Below are 18,329 nucleotides of genomic sequence, written 5' to 3'. Positions count from 1 at the left end.
TATGAAAAGAAAATAAATTTGACGCAGTGTTTTGATTTCTTTTTTTATTTCTGGAAACCAATTTGTCAGGAGAGAAAGTAAGCAATTAAAACTATAAGAAAAAAAATATTTAGTCTCTAATGATCAAAAACGACCTGGATAATGATATTACAGACACATACTCTACTTATTATCGTAACTTATGAACTTGGACATAACTGAAATACAATGGTGAGGTACGTTTTTTTCTCAAACTGACTAAGAAAAGTAGAACAGTTTTAATTTAATTTGGTGTATGATAAATGCTCAAATATTTGACCCAAAAACTCGAATGTTAGTTTTTACGTAAGACTTGCTATATTACATTTGTACCAGTTTAAAAGTATTGATTTTTGATAACTAAATTAAGATAGTAGTCTTCATGCCTACAGTGTATGTTTGTTTGCGAATACATATTGAGAAAAAGAATATTAATTTATCTAAATCATTTTGCTTTTAAACGTAACAGCATCCGTGGTTATATTTGGATTGTGACATATACTAGTACTACCTATATTAATTGTTTAATTTCTGTTAATCAAATAAATAATCCTACTTAAAATGTTTTGACAGCTTTAAAAGGACGGCTTTGGAGATCTACACCATCAGAAAATGTACACAGTCAATCCGCAATGTAGAGTACATCAGTGTTATAAGTGTTCCGAGGACACGGAGTACTATTGTGAATCGTGTAGCTATGATTTGTGTCCATCTTGTAAAGAGAACCATGTGTATGATCTTAACACTGTTGACCACCAGATTGTTACCTACCTCAGGACAGTTAATTGCTATCCGATAGTAGAAACATGTGTAAAACACCATAATGTACCTTATGAAAGTTACTGCCAATTATGTAAACTCCCTGTCTGTTGTCATTGCACGGAACATAGAAAACACAAACTGCAAGAAGTTAGAACAGCATATGAGGCAACGCTGCACCAGGTTCGAAAAATAGTTGACATTATTAGAAGTGAGACTCTAATTAACAGATGTTTTCGCTTGAATCAGATGAAGGATCGTATTAAAGAGTGACATACAAACTTTCCCTTCGCCCATTCAGATATGTTAACAAGGGCTTCTAAATTAAATAATGAAATTGATCGAGCGTTGAAAAACGCTGATTACAAACACAGATGTTCAAGACAGATCAAGTTAATGAACAAACATCTAGCCCTCCTTGAAAATTATGAACATGTAATTGATTGGTCAGCAACTATTCCCGTGCAATTTCTCCTGTATATAAAGAAAACAAAGTGTCACAGATTACTTCTTGAACTACACACTAATCAAATGTTCCTGACCGAGTTAATCAGGAAAAGATATGCAATAGACTGTATCAACAACATCAACAAAACAGACAGAGGAAAGTGTAACAGAAAAGAAGAGAACTTTTTGAAGTTGATGTCTTTTACGAAGTTACACAAATCGTTTTCTTTGTCACAATACATTTGTTGTCATATATCCTTAGTAAGATCAGACCTGGTTTGGGTCAGCGATCATTATGATCCTTTTTTGTCAAATATATCTACGGGAAATATGTTATATCATATCGATGATTTAAACAGTGAATCATTTTTTGGCTATGGATTCCACACAGTGAACAATGAAGGCAATTTGTTTCATATCAATATGAATTCTAACATCAACAAACTGTCGACGGATTTAAAAACAAAAACCGAATTCGTAGAGACAACAAACTCTACATTAAAACCAATTTGTGTTTACTGTTCACCGCTAACTGGAGATCTACTAGTCGTGAATACTGGAATCCATCCATTCACCATCACAGAGAGCGATGTAACCCGATACAACAAAATAGGAGAACTTATTCAAGTTATACAATATGATAACAAAGGTCAGGATCTTTTTATTGATCCATGTTATATAACTGAGAATAATAATGGAGATGTCGTGGTGTCTGAAAATAGTGCTATAGTGGTGACAGATCGTGAAGGAACACATCGTTTCTCTTACAACGGATATCTATCAAAAACACTTTGGTCACAAGGAATCTGCACAGACGCATTGTCACACATACTGGTGTGTGATAGACACACTAATACAGTACACATGTTAGATATGGACGGTCAGTTCCTGTCATATCTACTAATAAGACCATCAGGGATATTCTCACCAGTCAGTCTGTGCTATGATGCATTCACTAATCGTATCTTAGTTGGTTCCTTATGGAATTCTAAAGTGTGTGTCTACAGGTACATTACACGAGAATCCGGCCTTTTCGGTAAGTATACATTTTCACGTTTTAGCTCACCTTAGCTAAAAGCTCAAGTGAGCTTATCTGATCACATTTTGTCCGTCCTTCTATAAACTTTCACATTCTAACTTCTTCTCTAAAACAACATGGTGAATTTCAACCAAAAGCATCCTTGTAGTAAGATTAATATAAATAGCAATAATGAAAGACCGATCTTTATTCAACGCGGAGAAAACCTCGGAAAAAATCTTAAGTTGAATGTCATTAACTCATGTGAAAAAATATGGTTTAAACCAAGCTCTCTTACTTATAATTCTACGATTGACGCTAAAATTTTGGTTGTTCATTGGAAATGTCTGGCTAAAAGGGTAACTACAATCCCTTCTTATACGATGAATTATATAACATCTACATCAAATTTGAAGCGGAAATTCATCTTTGTTTGCAGCCATTTGTTGTTTTTTAATAAACAAAACAATTATGGTTGGACTTTTATACAATATAGTCATATGCCTGTCAAAACATTGATTAGAATTATAACTTTTTAACATATATGTGACAAAGTTTTTCAGTTAAGTTAATTAATTAGTCAAGTAAGTAAGGGTTATGAAACGTCATACGAAATAAGCTCACGCCAAATAAACGCAATTGTTTATAATGGAGAAGACCAATGACATATGTTTGTAATTTGAAAATTTAGCGCATTGAGAAACAATTTTTTTTTCACATTTAAGACATTTTAAAAAAATACAATTACTAGTGATAAGTTGTGAAAGAAATGTACTTTGATGCCCTAATGTATTTTTATAAATCATGCAATAGATCTTATTTTCGGTATATCTTTTGAACACCGATATAAATCCAGTGTTGCCCCCCCCCCCCCCCCCCCCAAAAAAAAGCAAATCTAAACGATCTAATAACTTGACAAATCCTTATTATTTTATTCCGGAACATAAACACATTCAGTACCTTTAAAAAAAACACACAACATATTCAAATTTTAAATCAATATATTTTTAGATGAAAACAAGCACAATGTTCAGAAGAAACAGTCACTTAAAGAGATCCATTCCACGGAAAACGAAAAACCATCTCAATCTCATAACAATCGTCTGTTACTGATGTCTGACCCTGAGTTAGTTGAATTGATCACTATGAGAAGTCTTGCATTTTGCAATCATATAACCTGCGTGACATCAAATATTGCATGGATAAGTGACGGATACTACCTCATCTTGACAAACAAGACAGGCCATGCATTGAAAAGATGGGGTTTTCTAAACCATCGCCAAGGAGAACATACAATAAACAGTAATAATGAATTAATTTATATAGATGAAAAAGACAATATCATGGTATTGTCAAACGATATGGAAACAACCAACACTTTTATAGAGTCAACAGACTTTACATTGAGTACGATGTGTATATACTGGTCCCCTATTACTGGGGATCTTCTGGCCGGGATACTGGATTGTAATACAAAGACAGGCAAGGTTATTCGATATAACCAAAAAGGAGAAGAAACACAAATTATACATCAAGACAACACAGGTGAGGAACTTTTTAGTTGCCCTCGTTATATAGCTGAAAACAACAATGGGGATATAATAGTATGTGATTATGACTCTGTTGATGAATGTGGTGCTGTGGTAGTGACAGAACGAGAAGGAACACATCGTTTCACCTACACAGGACATTCCCCAGGATCTGAGCTATGGCCACGCGGAATCTGCACTGATGCATTGTCACATATCCTGGTGTGTGATGAGTACAAAAACACAATACAAATCATTAGTACAGATGGACAGTTTTTGTCAAATTTACGAACACGAACATCGTCAATATATGAAGTACATGTAAGTCCATACTGCCTGGGCTACGATGTTAAGACGAATCTTCTTTGGGTTGGATCTAAAGGCCAACGTAATATTTGTATCTACAGGTACCTACTGCCACAAAAGGAATCAATTGGTAAGGATGTCTGATTGTAGTTGATATTGTTTTTCCTTGAACTAAAATGTCACGATCACATTAGTTTACATAACATGTGACTGCAGGATATATCTCAATTGCGTTCGATTAGAATTAATAGTCGGCATTATAGCTGTCATTGGTCGACGCTTCCCCAACACATCTCGACATTTCATATTATTTATAATAATCATGTTCTGTAAGTTCTTAACATATTTTGATTACCTGTCCATTGGAAGAACTTTTATATTAGAGTAGTTTGCATAAATTGACGTCACATTGTTAAATCTGGAGCAGAATAAAATAGCAGCGTCAATATTTGCTCAAATATCTGCAGAGGAAAGGAAGAAAACGTTTAAAATTGAAAAGCAACAAGGCATTGTTTGTAAACTAGTGTGCAGCAAACATTTTCAAAGAGTATTTGAAAGGTGAGAACATTTATTATGAAGAGTTTGATTGTGTAACACTGGACGAGGTGTAAGGCCACTTTTACACAGAAATGCGACGATCATCACTTTTTGTTAATACATGTCTCATTTGATAGTCCGCGGAAAAACAAAACATATATTAGGTTTGTTACTAACTGAATACAAAAATATATAAGGTTAATTGATAACAGTCTATGAGCTTCGTCAACCCGATATTTCCTACAGTCAGTCAATAACAAACCTAATAAATAATGATAGTAAACATGTATTCAAGTGATGTGAGTGGGATGTTTCTTTATCGAAACTAAATCAAGAGTTATTAATTAAATGTTTCTCCTTTACGAAAAGTCTATGTCAAGATTTGAAACTGGTTTGCTGTTGTTGAATTTTAAACTTTAAATTAACGCTGTAACTTACCATGCTATTTCCGGTTAAGTTTTAAGACAATTATCGGTTAAAGGCAGTTATATGGAGTCAACGTTTACTCCATACACCGGCTGTACAAAATATACAAAATATTATCCTTGAACATTACGGCCTCCTTTTAGAGTGTGATGACATCAAGATTATTACCCAAATAAAAACTTGTAACATAGTTTTAAAGGCTGTTCTTTTGTTTGATTTTTGTGTTTTTGTGGGGTTTTTTGCTTGCAATTTCTTTATGTCATCAAGATAAAAATTTCTGTAAGATATAAAGATATTTTTCTTCAACATTTATGGTTGATATAATATGATTTATATGTTGTGAGAAAATTCAATATGGGAAAAGTGTGTGTAAAAAAAATATGTATTAGAGTAACACAACCTTTGATCAAATTGTGGTTTTTAGGAGATTTCGACTTTTTTATTATTCTTTATTTATCGCCAATTTTTAATTAAAAAAGATTTTTAGAGAATGTCTCTCCATAGAATTTACAATTAGCATTATATGTTTGCCACAACTAAACGTGTTGAATAACATACCGCTCTATCCATCGATTGATTTTGTGCGTTATTTTTCTGCTGTTGGCGATGTTTTTGTTCAAATTTAAACTTAAAAGCATAGTCGCAAGTTTAATCCTACTTTTGATCTCCAGATTTCCAAGGTATTCTATGTTACAGACTTACATGCACATATTGCATATCAATTTCAACAAAAGATATCCATCTTAATATCCATCTAACTTATGATACTATTTAAACACATTTTACAGATTAAATTTATTGACGGTTTCTTATTCTAAATATGATCCTTACGCATTTTAAACATCTGAATGCTCTTAGTTGATTCAATGTTTCCATTCAATTCTTTTTTTTTTTTCAGAAAGAAACTTAAGCTCAGACCAGTCGTTTTCAACGTACAGCCAGTCTGAGAAATGAATTACGTTTGATTTTGACAGAATATACGAGGTATCCAAAATGAGTGCATCTTTTTCAGCGACTGAAATGAAACACGTGAATATGTGTCGTACGGACTTGCATTATTATTTTTATAGTTTATGGTGATATAAAAAATTAATTCTTAAATTTGGTTGATGTTGCAATGCGCTTTCACTTCTGACTCTATAAAGTACTGAAAATGCCAATTCTTACTTAAAATTTTTGAAATGTATTAATATTGTGCTGTTATTGCTGACAATATTTTTACTGTTGTTATTAATTGCTGTTGGCTATGATATTTACTGATGCTGATTAAAAATGTGTTCGCTGTGAGTTCTGATAATTACTGATATTTACTGTTTGTATTCCCTTGCCAACGCCCGGGAATAGAAAACACACAACGAGCTAAATAAAAACCACATACCACTGCGAATCATAATAGATCCTACATATAATTGCAAAAAGCACACACTTGGTTTTTGTAATATCAACCGTGCTATATTTATTGTTCAAATTATTAATATGAATCGTGTGATAACAGGTAGACAGAAAGTCATTGTTAATGGTCTGAAAAGCAGGTTTGTCTGAATTAGGTTTAAAACCTAAAATTATTAAATGTAATTTTTTTAGTTATTTTTGTAAGACCCAAAGTCGTATGCTCAGACAAAAGTCCGATGATCTGCAGTATTAAAGTTCGATCAAATATTACGCAAAAGACGGATGTTGTTAGAATTCGTTTATAGGATCACGTCAAGGCAGCTAATTGCCGACAACGCTGCTATTATTTAAAAAAATTCCTAATGGACATTGGTATGCTAGTCAAAACTTTACAGTGACAGTAGGGTAAGGTCTTTACGAGAACAAAAAAAAAAGATCAGTCTGTTTAAAATATGCGTTGCGACAAAATGTGCTGTAATTAATGTCAATTTATATTCATAAACTCATTACCGTCTTCCTTGGAACACGGTGTAAAGAGTTGAAATAATTAACAGTATCTGGGTTGTGCCATTCCTCTCCTTTGTGTTTAATAGAAAAAACATTATGTGAAAATTAACATTTATTTTATTGGTTAAAATATTGTTTGGCACAAGGGGGATACTTTTCTAATGTTTTTACGTACGACCTAACAATTTATGTAGATTTCAAATCTTAAAAAGTTAGAAAACGAAAGAACGATAAAAAGGCTGTAAATGAATCCCATGCTTTATTTTCTTCAGAACAGCCAGTTGAAAGCAATATTCTTTAATATCTATTGAATAGTTTGTTCTTTAAGTATTGTCTTGATGATGCAAATACAACAAATTTGATACGGTTTTGCTAATATCTGTAAACATGTTTATATATAAGATACGGTAAAATTAAAATGAGTAAAACAGAGTGATGCTGAATGGTGTATTAACTTTTCAATTATAAGCACACACGCTTAAAAGGCACATATTAAAAATACGTTCTACACGCCATGGGGTGTAAAAGAGAGGCATGTCAATGATAATCAAGTCTATGCAATCAAACCAGATGGACAATTTCACTTTTGCTTACGCAATTTGATTGTGAAAATGATATATGAGGAGATCATTTTTTTTTGTCTAATTTGAACGATAGGACTCTTGCGAATTATTCCATTGGACTTTGGCGTGTCATACTATCATATTTTAGCGACTTTAGACTTTGGCGGTCTATACATTCGGGCTTAGACGCAAACCATTAAGCGTAAGATTTATGCAGGAATCCAAAGTGCAATGGAATCATAATAGAGAAGAAACATTCGAATCATGGTGAATGCTATTTTAATCAATCATCGTATCGGCAACAATATAACTTTGGCGCAGGCCATAGGATTTTGAATCTAACTTATTTTCAACTGGAGACATTGGTTTTGTCAAACAAATTAGGTCTTCGTCTCTAAATCAGGTGATGCATTTTTTTACTGTCCTCATCCAAACAAATTAAATACCCCCTGAAAATCAGAGATTTAAAAAAAAAATGAAGGATACAGATTAATTCTAGTTTACCTCTTTACATAATGCATAACAAAAAGAGTGTTTTGTCTCTTCAAAAGGTAATGTTAACTTTGTTTTATCAATGATCCAAATACACTATGTAGCGCTAATTGTTTTCTAGCTTCGATAAAAACACGCTTCTCAATACAACATATCCGTTCATAAAATGTGAGAAATCGCTAGAACTTGCTTCTTTGTCACGTCTTTCCTCTGAATGTTTCTGCTTTGTTTGATATTGAAATGATGAACCAAAACACAGACATGAATAGATATTGAATATTGAATAAATATTGAATAAATATTTAATAAATTTTGAATAAAAATGACGATATATTTTATCTTATAGATGTATACAACGTTGATTGTTATAAGTTAATAGAATAGCCAGTCTATCCTTCAGTTCTCACTATTGAATGTGACTATTGCCAGTCTCCGACGTCAAGATACGTAAATTTACAAAAAATAAATGATGTTATTTTTAAGTTTAACCTTCCTCTCATTAAAATAAATATCATTAGAGCTTTAAATCATGTTTTAAATGTCGTAACTCGTATTTTCAAATGTCAACAATGTTTTGAAAAAAATGTTTATGCCAGAAAAAAAAACAATGCTTTGGTCTTGATTTTTGTCATTTTTTCTTCATTTTTAGGCTTTCAAATTCACAGTTTTAAGGATGCGTAAAATTGTTATCAATGCAATTATTTATACGATATCTTATCAGATACTACACTTTAATTTACATTTTGTTTTCGAGGAAAAACTTTTAAAAATACTCCATGAAAATTGATGTTCCACAAATATTGATGAAAGTTCTGTATTTGTTATCTTCTAGATGCAATATAATGATCGCAACTCAAAGAGCAGAAATATCAAATAAATGTAACAATATTGTAATATATTAATCGTAAATACTACTTGCCATACATTGATGCTTATTTTGTATAATATATTGCATTTACACAATGTAAGCGTACGCAAAAATTAAACATATTAGTTTTTTTTTCTCATTTCGAGGAGGATTAATATTTTATCCTTGTTTTTATCAATGAATAAATAAATATAACTGATAAAAAACAGTGTCAATCAATCCAGCGAATGATGTACGTAGAAAAATTGAATGTGAAGTTTTTCGTTGACAAGATAGTTTTAGTTTCGGTTTCTTAGTGCATAAAACATAATATAGTAGATCGCAATTCAGAAATATTTTACTATAAACTATTGTATCAAACAATTGTAAACAGAAATTAAAATTGTCCTGTTTTGCGTTAATGTTTATGTTATTCAGTTTCCGGTTCAAAATACAAGTATATCCATGTAATTGCATCAATTATACTGATTACTTAAATATTTCCCGCTTACCATTATGTGTGTTCATAAGGCTTTATGCTAAAAGAAACTCAATTTCCTGGACAGGTGACATTTAAGGTACACTTTTATGTCGAAATATTAAAAAAATATATATATCAAAATGAAGATACAGGTATCAGTAGGAATATCAACATTATTTCTCTTGGAGTATTGTCATTGTTTTGGTATGTAAAAATTAGAAGTCAGTATCAAAGGTTCTTGTGATAAAATGGTTAAATCAACATGATATTCAGTTACGTTAACTTACAGAGAATCTCTGTAGAAGAAATTCAACGACCGTATTACAGAGTTCAACCTATGGAAATCAGCAGGAAACTTTGGCATTAGACGGTGATTTACAGACAAAATATCGTTATTGTGCACATACTGATGTAAATCAAACAGTCGCTTGGTTCCAGGTTGATCTTGGAAAATCTTACAGCATAAGTAACGTCACACTGTATTACAGGAAGGACGGTAAGAACACACCCTCTCCAATATTTTTACAATATAATTAATACCTTTTTTTTTTTTAATAATTACGAAATTCCAAACTACTTTAATAATAATAGCAGTAACATAATGTTTTTTAGGGATTTTAGGGATTTTTAGCGATTTTTAAAAAAAAATTACACTCTTTGTCCAGCTGATTAACAATTTCATAAGATGATTGCATTGTAAAATAACTGATTTTTCAGTTCAATACATTATTCCATCAACATTTTATATGTTTTGTTTTACTTTCATACTATATAATTTCAGGACTAGGAAATAATGAGTGGCAGCCCTATAGGTTCAGACAGTTTTATTTGGATGTATCAGATCTTCCGGCATCGCAAACAACTACAGCACATAGAACCCGCTGTTACACGGACAACACAACACATCCTGATGTACTTCCACATATAATAGACATCCCGTGTAAACACACAGCTCAATACGTCATTGTGGAGACCACTTATGACGCTCCTGAAGATAATCCTACTACGGGGGCTATCCTAGAAATCTGTGAAATAGAGGTGTATGGTAATACAAATTTGAAAATTGATAATCAATGACCTAAGAATGATCTGAAACCACATGTAAAAGTAGCGGGGGCCATGTTAGAAGTATGTGAAATAGAGTTTATCGTAGTCATTTCTTGTATTTGATAAGATAATGTTTGCAAAGTTTATGTACTATCATTTAATTTTAATTTTTTTAAAAATTCAACTTCAATCTTACATGTATAAAAATTTATTATACAAATTTATGTATATGACTTTCCATTTTAAATAAACCCTTCAAAATTGTCCATGAAGTCTGGTAGATAGCCAATGGTAGAATGGTAGTAAACTACAAAATTAAAAAAAAAACTCAATGAATCAACCAATGGTATCAAATAGTGTGGAACACTATGCTCTAGGGATGTAGTCAAAAGGTAAACTGATCGGTATTTAAGAAAAAAATATTTATAAGTTTAAAGCTGTATTTTCTGAATTAGGATGCGAAACTGGGGAATATGGCGATGATTGTAAACCGTGCTCAGAATGTAAGACTTGTGACGTAAACAACGGAATTTGTGGTAAGTTTGAATGAGACTGAGAACCAACAATTTAATGATTTACGATTGATTCGGTTTTCTTTACTTCCACACAGAATCTCCTAAAATATTAAACATTTTGTTATTAATGCTTAAGGAGGACTACTGGATACTTGAATGGGGCAATATTGTATTATTCAAAATAAAGTTCGACTTTCTGTGAATGTTGCAGAAAAATCACGGAGGTGAAGAAATGATCATAAAAAGCCGAAGCGTAAGGCAAGGCTTTTGTATTTCAGACAGCAATGTCCGCGGCATCTTTTTGAACTCGGCAATTTCTGTAATAGAGCAAAGCATTATATATAAATTATATATTACATGCAATAATTGTGCAATCACGTGCTTTTGATCTATTGTAAGGTTATTTTAGTTAATAAGCCATTCAATAAACAGAATGTAAACAAGTGTCAGTATAAGCATATCTTTGACAACATACCCCAAAACACAGTATAGCATTGGAATCTCATAGCATAGTAATGGAATTTCATAGCATAGGATTGGAATCTCATAGCATAGCAATGGAATCTCATAGCATAGAAATGGATTCTCATAGCATAGCATTGGAATCTTATACACCAGCATAAACTCTCATAGATTCTCATTCTTAATATCATACAATAGCATAGAAAACAACATGATTTAAACTTGGTTTTATATGTTTTTATTTGAAAGCATATACATTTGAAAAATGTATATGCGTACATTGCAGACTAGTAGTAAACTCATTTTACTTCGAAATAGTCGGGACTTGTCTGTGTACACTGTATGGAGGGCGTGTTTTCTCAAATCTCATAGCATACCATAGCATAGCATTTCATACCATATCATTAAACTCTTTATTTCAATTTTTTATAGCATAGCATACAAAGAACTATATATGATAAGAGTTATATTTGGCCCCCATAATTAGCCATTTTTAAGTGTTTCTGGTACAACAAAATGTTATGTTATATTAAGAGTTGATGTTAAATATATTTTTCACCTATTTTTTTATTTATTTGCACTCTCTGGCAGTATATGATGTCAGAAATGACTCTATTTCTATAATTCAATCAAATTCAGCCAAAAATTGACATTTTTCTTACCTTTTTATGAATGGGAAATATAGATCGCATTCTCAAACAAGGAAATATTTTGTCACTTATTAGCCTTGGCTAGATACATCTCTGATTAAAATATTTTGTTTGATCAAGCATGCGCTCTATGTTTTCTGAAAGAAAAACTGCAAACAAACAAGCTGTTTTATGCTAAAAATGCAAAAATGGCGGGAAAAGGTTGACGATGTCATATTTCTAAATTGTGGGCAGTTCAATCAAAAATGAACATTATATTAAAACATCACATACATGTATATATCTGTACAAGGAAAACGAAGAATTAGACTAAAATGACTATGTTCATTTTAGGGGACATTTTAGGCCCATATCATATATAATCCTTTCATAACATTGCAATGAAATCTCATAGTATATTATTAAAATTGCATACCATAGCATAGCATTAAATTGTAAAACATATCCATGAAATGACCGTACAAAATGTAAAATGAAAAAATAAAAGAGACAAGAAATATGTTTTTTTTTCACATATTGGCTACTATCTAATCACTCTTTTTGTGATGGAAGGATAATCTCATCCTTTAGTAGAATATCTTGTAAGACACTTAATAATTGCTGTTATCTGTATTGGGTTTTGCAAAAGCGTTGTCTAAATTGGCTAGACACAAACTGCTATTAAATAGATATATCAAGAAAAATAATCTTTTCAATACGTGATACTTCCAACGCCACACTTAAAAGTCAAGAAGTTATTTCTACGAAATAAACTACACAGTTGGTTAACGAGTATTTCTTTATTCATGATTACAGATTGTTTTTCCATGTGCATTAATCAAACCTGTGATGACACCAATGGACACTGCACGTTTGGATGTGAGACTGGATACTGGGGTTCTACATGTGCATCATTATGCCCTGATAAATGTCAAGACCAGAAATGTTTCCGAGATAACGGATTGTGTGAAACTTGTGAGCCAGGTCATTGGGGAATTCATTGTAACCATACATGCTCATCATTTTGTAACAAAAATATATGCAATCAATCTAATGGTGGGTGTAGTAAAGGCTGCATCATGGGAAGGTATGGTGACACATGCGACAATGCGTGTAGTCCAGGGTGTGTACACGGGTCATATGACTCACAAAGTGCATCATGCTCTGAGGGATGTCATCAAAATTGGATGGGAACTCGATGCGATAGTATGTATTGATTTCTTTACAGTTTTAAAAAAAAAAAAAAAACCCAAAGAAACAAAACAAAAAAACATATACCCAACAAATGTCAAACACATAAAAACAATTTTCTTAAAAAGTGTATCAATTTATCTCACACAAGTAATCAATCAACAATGCAGACACTATTCGTGAAAAAATGAAGTTTTTAATCAATTTATGTCATTTAATGCATACACTAGAAAAAGTTAAGCTTTGAGGGGTTTTTTTATTTGTAAACTATTTCTTTTTAAAAACTTTAAAAACTCTTTCTGATATATGTTTTGTTATTTTTTGTTTTGAAAATTGACTTTCTTTTAATTTGATATCAAGGATGTGATTCCACACATTATGGTTTAAACTGCTCCAAGAGATGCAGCTTTAACTGTACCATTGGTTGTACCAAAGATACCGGAGTCTGTTATAGTTGTGTAGAAGGAAAGTTTGGAGAATATTGTGACAAAACGTGTGGCACTGGATGTGTATCTGGCTGTGATCAATACAGTGGACAGTGCGTGTGTAAACTTGGATGGCAGAGTGACAGATGTGAAGGTATATGGATTAAATTAAAATGAGTCTAATGTGTATCGTCAATAGAAATAAAATAAAGGCACTTTGTGCATCAATTGAAATTTCTTGTCACGTTCTCTTACATGTATTCTCGTCGAAAGGATAAAATAGTTTTAATTATGAAAAACAGTATTGTTGAAAGTGTTTGCCATCTTTTACGTGAACCTCAATTTCTAATATATCCCTTAATAGCAGTAAAAGTTAAAAAAGTTTATATTCAAAAAATGAAATTCAAATCTGATTTTAAAAATTACGTATTCTGTTTAGAAATGTTTGTTAAAGATTATGAAAAAGCACAAGCTAACTGTAAATAATATTGTTAATACCACTATTGACTTTTTATAATGTCTTTTTAAAGTAGAACTGTTGCTTGTTTTTAAAGATTTCTGAAGTGACAATTAGGAAGTTTCATTGAACTGAAAGTTCTTCATTTTTTATTTTTTCTATATTTCTGTTTTTTTTGTATTAAACACAAGATTGCAGTCCTCATCATTATGGTGTGAATTGTAATAAAAAATGCAGCTCAAATTGTCTGTATGGAACATGCTATAGAAACAACGGAACATGCAAAGGTGGTTGCAAATGCAGCGTTATAGAAGAACTGAGTCTCCAGGGTACTGGATTTAAATCATCTAACAAATTATCTATTTATCTATTAATATAACGGCGTTTTCTTTTTTTTTCCTTCTTTTTTTAAGTGATTTTTTTGTTTTTACTTATAATTTGTATCATTATTTACAGTACAGCACTTACCAAAATCAAACATGGAAACCTTTCAATATGTGGTAATCGGGACTTTGGGTCTGAGCCTCCTTTTGAATATGTTTTTCATTTTACGGTAAGAATCATTCTAAAAATAACATAAGATGGTCCCGTTGTACAGAAGGTCTGATAAAATGTTGAAGTTGAATGATTTTCATTGAAGGGTAGTAGAACGTTAGTCACTGATTTTGTCCTTGTACCCAGCTTAAGTATTTAATAGAATCTTAGTTTTTTGATGAAATATTTTTATATTCTACATATTATGACATACAATTATATTTTTTTTAACTATTTCATAATGTTAACTTTCTGCTATTGTAGGAAAATCAGATGTAAAGTTTGTGAAAATACAGCAGAGGAAGATTCAACAAGTCTCCAGATGATAAGCAGAGTATCATGCAATGAAACATATTACCTGAACCCTATAGAACTTATAAATGAAGACCCGAAGGAAGAGTCATGCATTTGTGAGGAAGAAGTTGATGGGTGCCCGGAACCGCATTACGCACATATTCAGAAAACCTCTGAAAAAAATACTGATGAACAAACCTGTGAGAAAGAGTGTTAATTCTGTATCGGACAACATTTTTTTTTATTTTTTTACATTAAAACTGTATTTCAGGTTTAAGCTAGATTTTTTGGTGGTTTAAGTCATTTTTGTGTGTGTTTTCTAATTGTTTAATTTGTCACTATTGTTTCCCGCTCACAATCAACAATATGTTATATCAATAAACAATGACATTCCTTTTCCTTACAATTTGGAGAGGAAGCAATTATTGACACAAATAATCAGACTAAAGTTTCACCTGAACACGTCACTGCACTATAAAACATTCATCTATACCTTACTCAAATTAAGAAAATACAATTCATGAATTGTATTTCCCTCTTCATCTTTACTGTTTAATCAAATACAAGGATATGTTTTGTTGGTCCTTTCAGAATAATTTGACTACATAATACACATCTTTAAAATGGATTATCGGAAATATGATTTTCCTCCAATTAACACTATAAGAATTGCCAACATTCTGAAATCCGAGACCGAAACATAAAGTATGTGTTTCCTTGAAATACTGTTCAGCTTTTATTTTATTATCCATAAAACTTTAATATCTTATGTTTCATAAAACACGAGCATTTTATTCTACTGGACTAATATTGATAATAATAAAAATTTCACCGTTCAATCTTTGGTACTTACATGTAGATTTGAAAAAAAACAGTGTATTGTTTGTATTATAGTTCATTTTCTTTTTCTAAAGAAATAAACGAAGATTACAAAAAAAAATATTGGGATAATTGATTTATGTTCTAGCGTGAAAATAATTACTGTTTCTTTCTTTACAATTGTACTGTGTATTGAGAACACTTTTCATTACTTTAATATCTACATAACTATTAAAGAACTGTGAATTAATCTTTTTTTTAATCAGAAGAAGGCGACTAAATTTTTGCATTTAAAATGCTGAATAAAATCAAATTATGTACATTAACAGTTGAAACTTTTTAATTCGAGTGAAAGTGGGTGAAGAATTTCGAGTTGACTTTTTACACTTCCGGTTAAACATATGTTTATAACAAATGTGTGACCAAATCATATTATTTATATATTCAAGCATTTTCTAGTTCTATTTTCAACAGATATTACAAAAATATGAATATTACCTTTGTTAAATTTTGACCTGTTTATCATACATGTGTATCAAAACGTATGTACATGAAATAAATTTACAAATATGTTAACATCAATCGATACTAATCAAATGTTGAAAATTTAAAATATTGCTTCTTTGTGATGTGCTGCTAGAGTTATATGTTTTACATTTCATGCTTACATGTAGTCCATAAGGTTATAATGACTAACGATAACTAAAATAATGTTTATTTTTCATCAAAGAGAACGTGTTATTCTAGCTACAATATTTTTTCTTAAATCAGTTGTATCGATGTGATTAATAGGGTAAACATCTGTTTTGAAATACCTCATGTTTAAAAAACAATCACAGTAAAACTTGTTGAATCCGGATATTGTGCATTCCGGCATGTTGTCCAATCCGGCGAAATTATTCAGTCCCTTTACATTTCCTAACATTTTACATTTTAGACAGTGACATATCTGTATCAAAACTAAGTTGATCTATGACGCTTTGCCAAAATTAAAAAGCACGAGAGAGAGAGAGAGAGAGGGAGAGAGAGAGAGAGAGAGAGAGAGAGAGAGAGAGAGAGAGAGAGAGAGAGAGATCAGAGTAGAGCATCAATGATTAAAATCAACATATATTTGTCTTAATTAGTTTAAAATTGTTTAAATATTATATAGAAGTGATATGCATATAAAGTTTACAAGTGATATGGGTTTTGCAGATACGCTGCGGTTGTCTTTATGGTCACACCGTAAAACATTAGAAACACAAATCATAACCTTTTTGCAAAGAATTAAGCTAAAAGTGATCAAGCTTACATACTTTACGATGGAAACTGGATGAGACATGTTTCAGAGTAATTCGTCGCCCGTAATGTAAGAACTGAAATGCGGGTCTTGGCAAACACAAAGTAAACATTATTTTTATGTGTTTCCAGGTTTCTAGGAAAATGTGGTTATGTTAACACGAGTCACTTGTAAATTGACCTGAGTTACATAATGTAAATGTACTACATTTAAGCATGTATTTATTTTAACTTTTGGCGGAAAGTGGCTTTCGCTAATTCAACTACATCGCATTATGCCTTAATATAGATAATAGAAGGACAACATTTAGATAATTCCTAATTCTTATCCAAGCTAACTTGTTAAAAAGTCATTTTTCGCCAAATATTGTGCACACTAAATATCACACGTTTACTGTAAAATGGTTATGTTATCCCCATAGTAGAAAATACACCTGGAAATCATTTTAGTTCTGATTCAGTAAAATTTTTAAAAAATTGTTTGAAAATATCTAAGTTTAATTAATTATACATATCATAAAGAAAAACGGTGTTTCATGATTTGTTATCAATAGTATTTCATAGGTTAAAGTAGATATTCTCGATCTGTAACTTTTCTCAATTTTCAATTATTACACAATAAAACCATCTAAAATTATAGATATATGAAGGCATGCTTATTCTTAAAGCGAGAGAAATTGTCTCTATAAAGGAGTATTTAGCTATAACACAAATCTCTAATATACGTGACAATCTTACACTTTATAAATAGAATCTCATTGATCTTAAAATGTGTACCATATGATGGTTGTATTTTCAGTTAAACATCATTGATGTAGTTTAATTTAAAACTTTTTCCTCAATTATTTTTACTCAAACTAATCACTTTCCTTGTGCTATTTCCGTAGATGATAATAATTTATATCATAGTTTAAATAACGGGAAAAAATTAACAAATAACGTTAAATGCAAGCCATACTCACTTCCTTTCGAACAGCTTTTTTTTAATTTTACAAATATAATACCAAAATGTATATGTTTTCTGAACATACAGTAAGAGGCTTTTTATGTCCGGTTCATACTTGGGGAGTCTATTCTATAGTGTTTAATCATGTCAATTACATTTAATAATCCCAGTAAACATTTCAGGTAACTAGCGCATTGTTGTTAGCAACAATGTTGCCAAAATACATACATCGAACGGAAAAAGTAGAAAATGTCGTGACCTCTCAGCAAGGCTAGTTAAATATCAGAAACCTTTTAGCAACCCTTCAAAAAGGTACCGATAGAGCAAGAGCAATGGCTTTCGCATGTGACCACGTCATCGGATCTAATGAGGCTTCTGCATCAATTGACCAGATAAATTAAGATGTGATA

The 18,329-nt window shown here is 31.3% G+C and overlaps 2 protein-coding genes across 2 annotated transcripts; both read left to right on the top strand.

The window, feature by feature from the left end:
* The first annotated feature begins 600 nt into the window (after positions 1-600).
* On the top strand, positions 601-6,995 carry LOC105333661 (uncharacterized). The gene is made up of 3 exons (XM_066065649.1): positions 601-2,260; positions 3,254-4,207; positions 5,939-6,995. The coding sequence occupies exons 1-3, from the start codon at positions 1,081-1,083 to the stop codon at positions 5,992-5,994; spliced, it is 2,190 nt and encodes a 729-aa protein (XP_065921721.1). The 5' UTR covers positions 601-1,080; the 3' UTR covers positions 5,995-6,995.
* A 2,380-nt stretch (positions 6,996-9,375) lies between these two features.
* On the top strand, positions 9,376-15,144 carry LOC105333660 (multiple epidermal growth factor-like domains protein 10). Its single transcript, XM_066065650.1, has 9 exons — positions 9,376-9,526; positions 9,612-9,818; positions 10,104-10,367; positions 10,825-10,905; positions 12,792-13,181; positions 13,527-13,745; positions 14,240-14,377; positions 14,505-14,601; positions 14,847-15,144. The coding sequence occupies exons 1-9, from the start codon at positions 9,463-9,465 to the stop codon at positions 15,091-15,093; spliced, it is 1,707 nt and encodes a 568-aa protein (XP_065921722.1). The 5' UTR covers positions 9,376-9,462; the 3' UTR covers positions 15,094-15,144.
* The last annotated feature ends 3,185 nt before the right edge of the window (positions 15,145-18,329 follow it).

The sequence above is a fragment of the Magallana gigas genome, chromosome 1 (genome assembly GCF_963853765.1).
Source record: "Magallana gigas chromosome 1, xbMagGiga1.1, whole genome shotgun sequence".
Taxonomy (NCBI): domain Eukaryota; kingdom Metazoa; phylum Mollusca; class Bivalvia; order Ostreida; family Ostreidae; genus Magallana; species Magallana gigas.
Note: the sequence above shows the minus strand (reverse complement) of the source record. Positions and strands in the feature narration are given on the sequence as shown.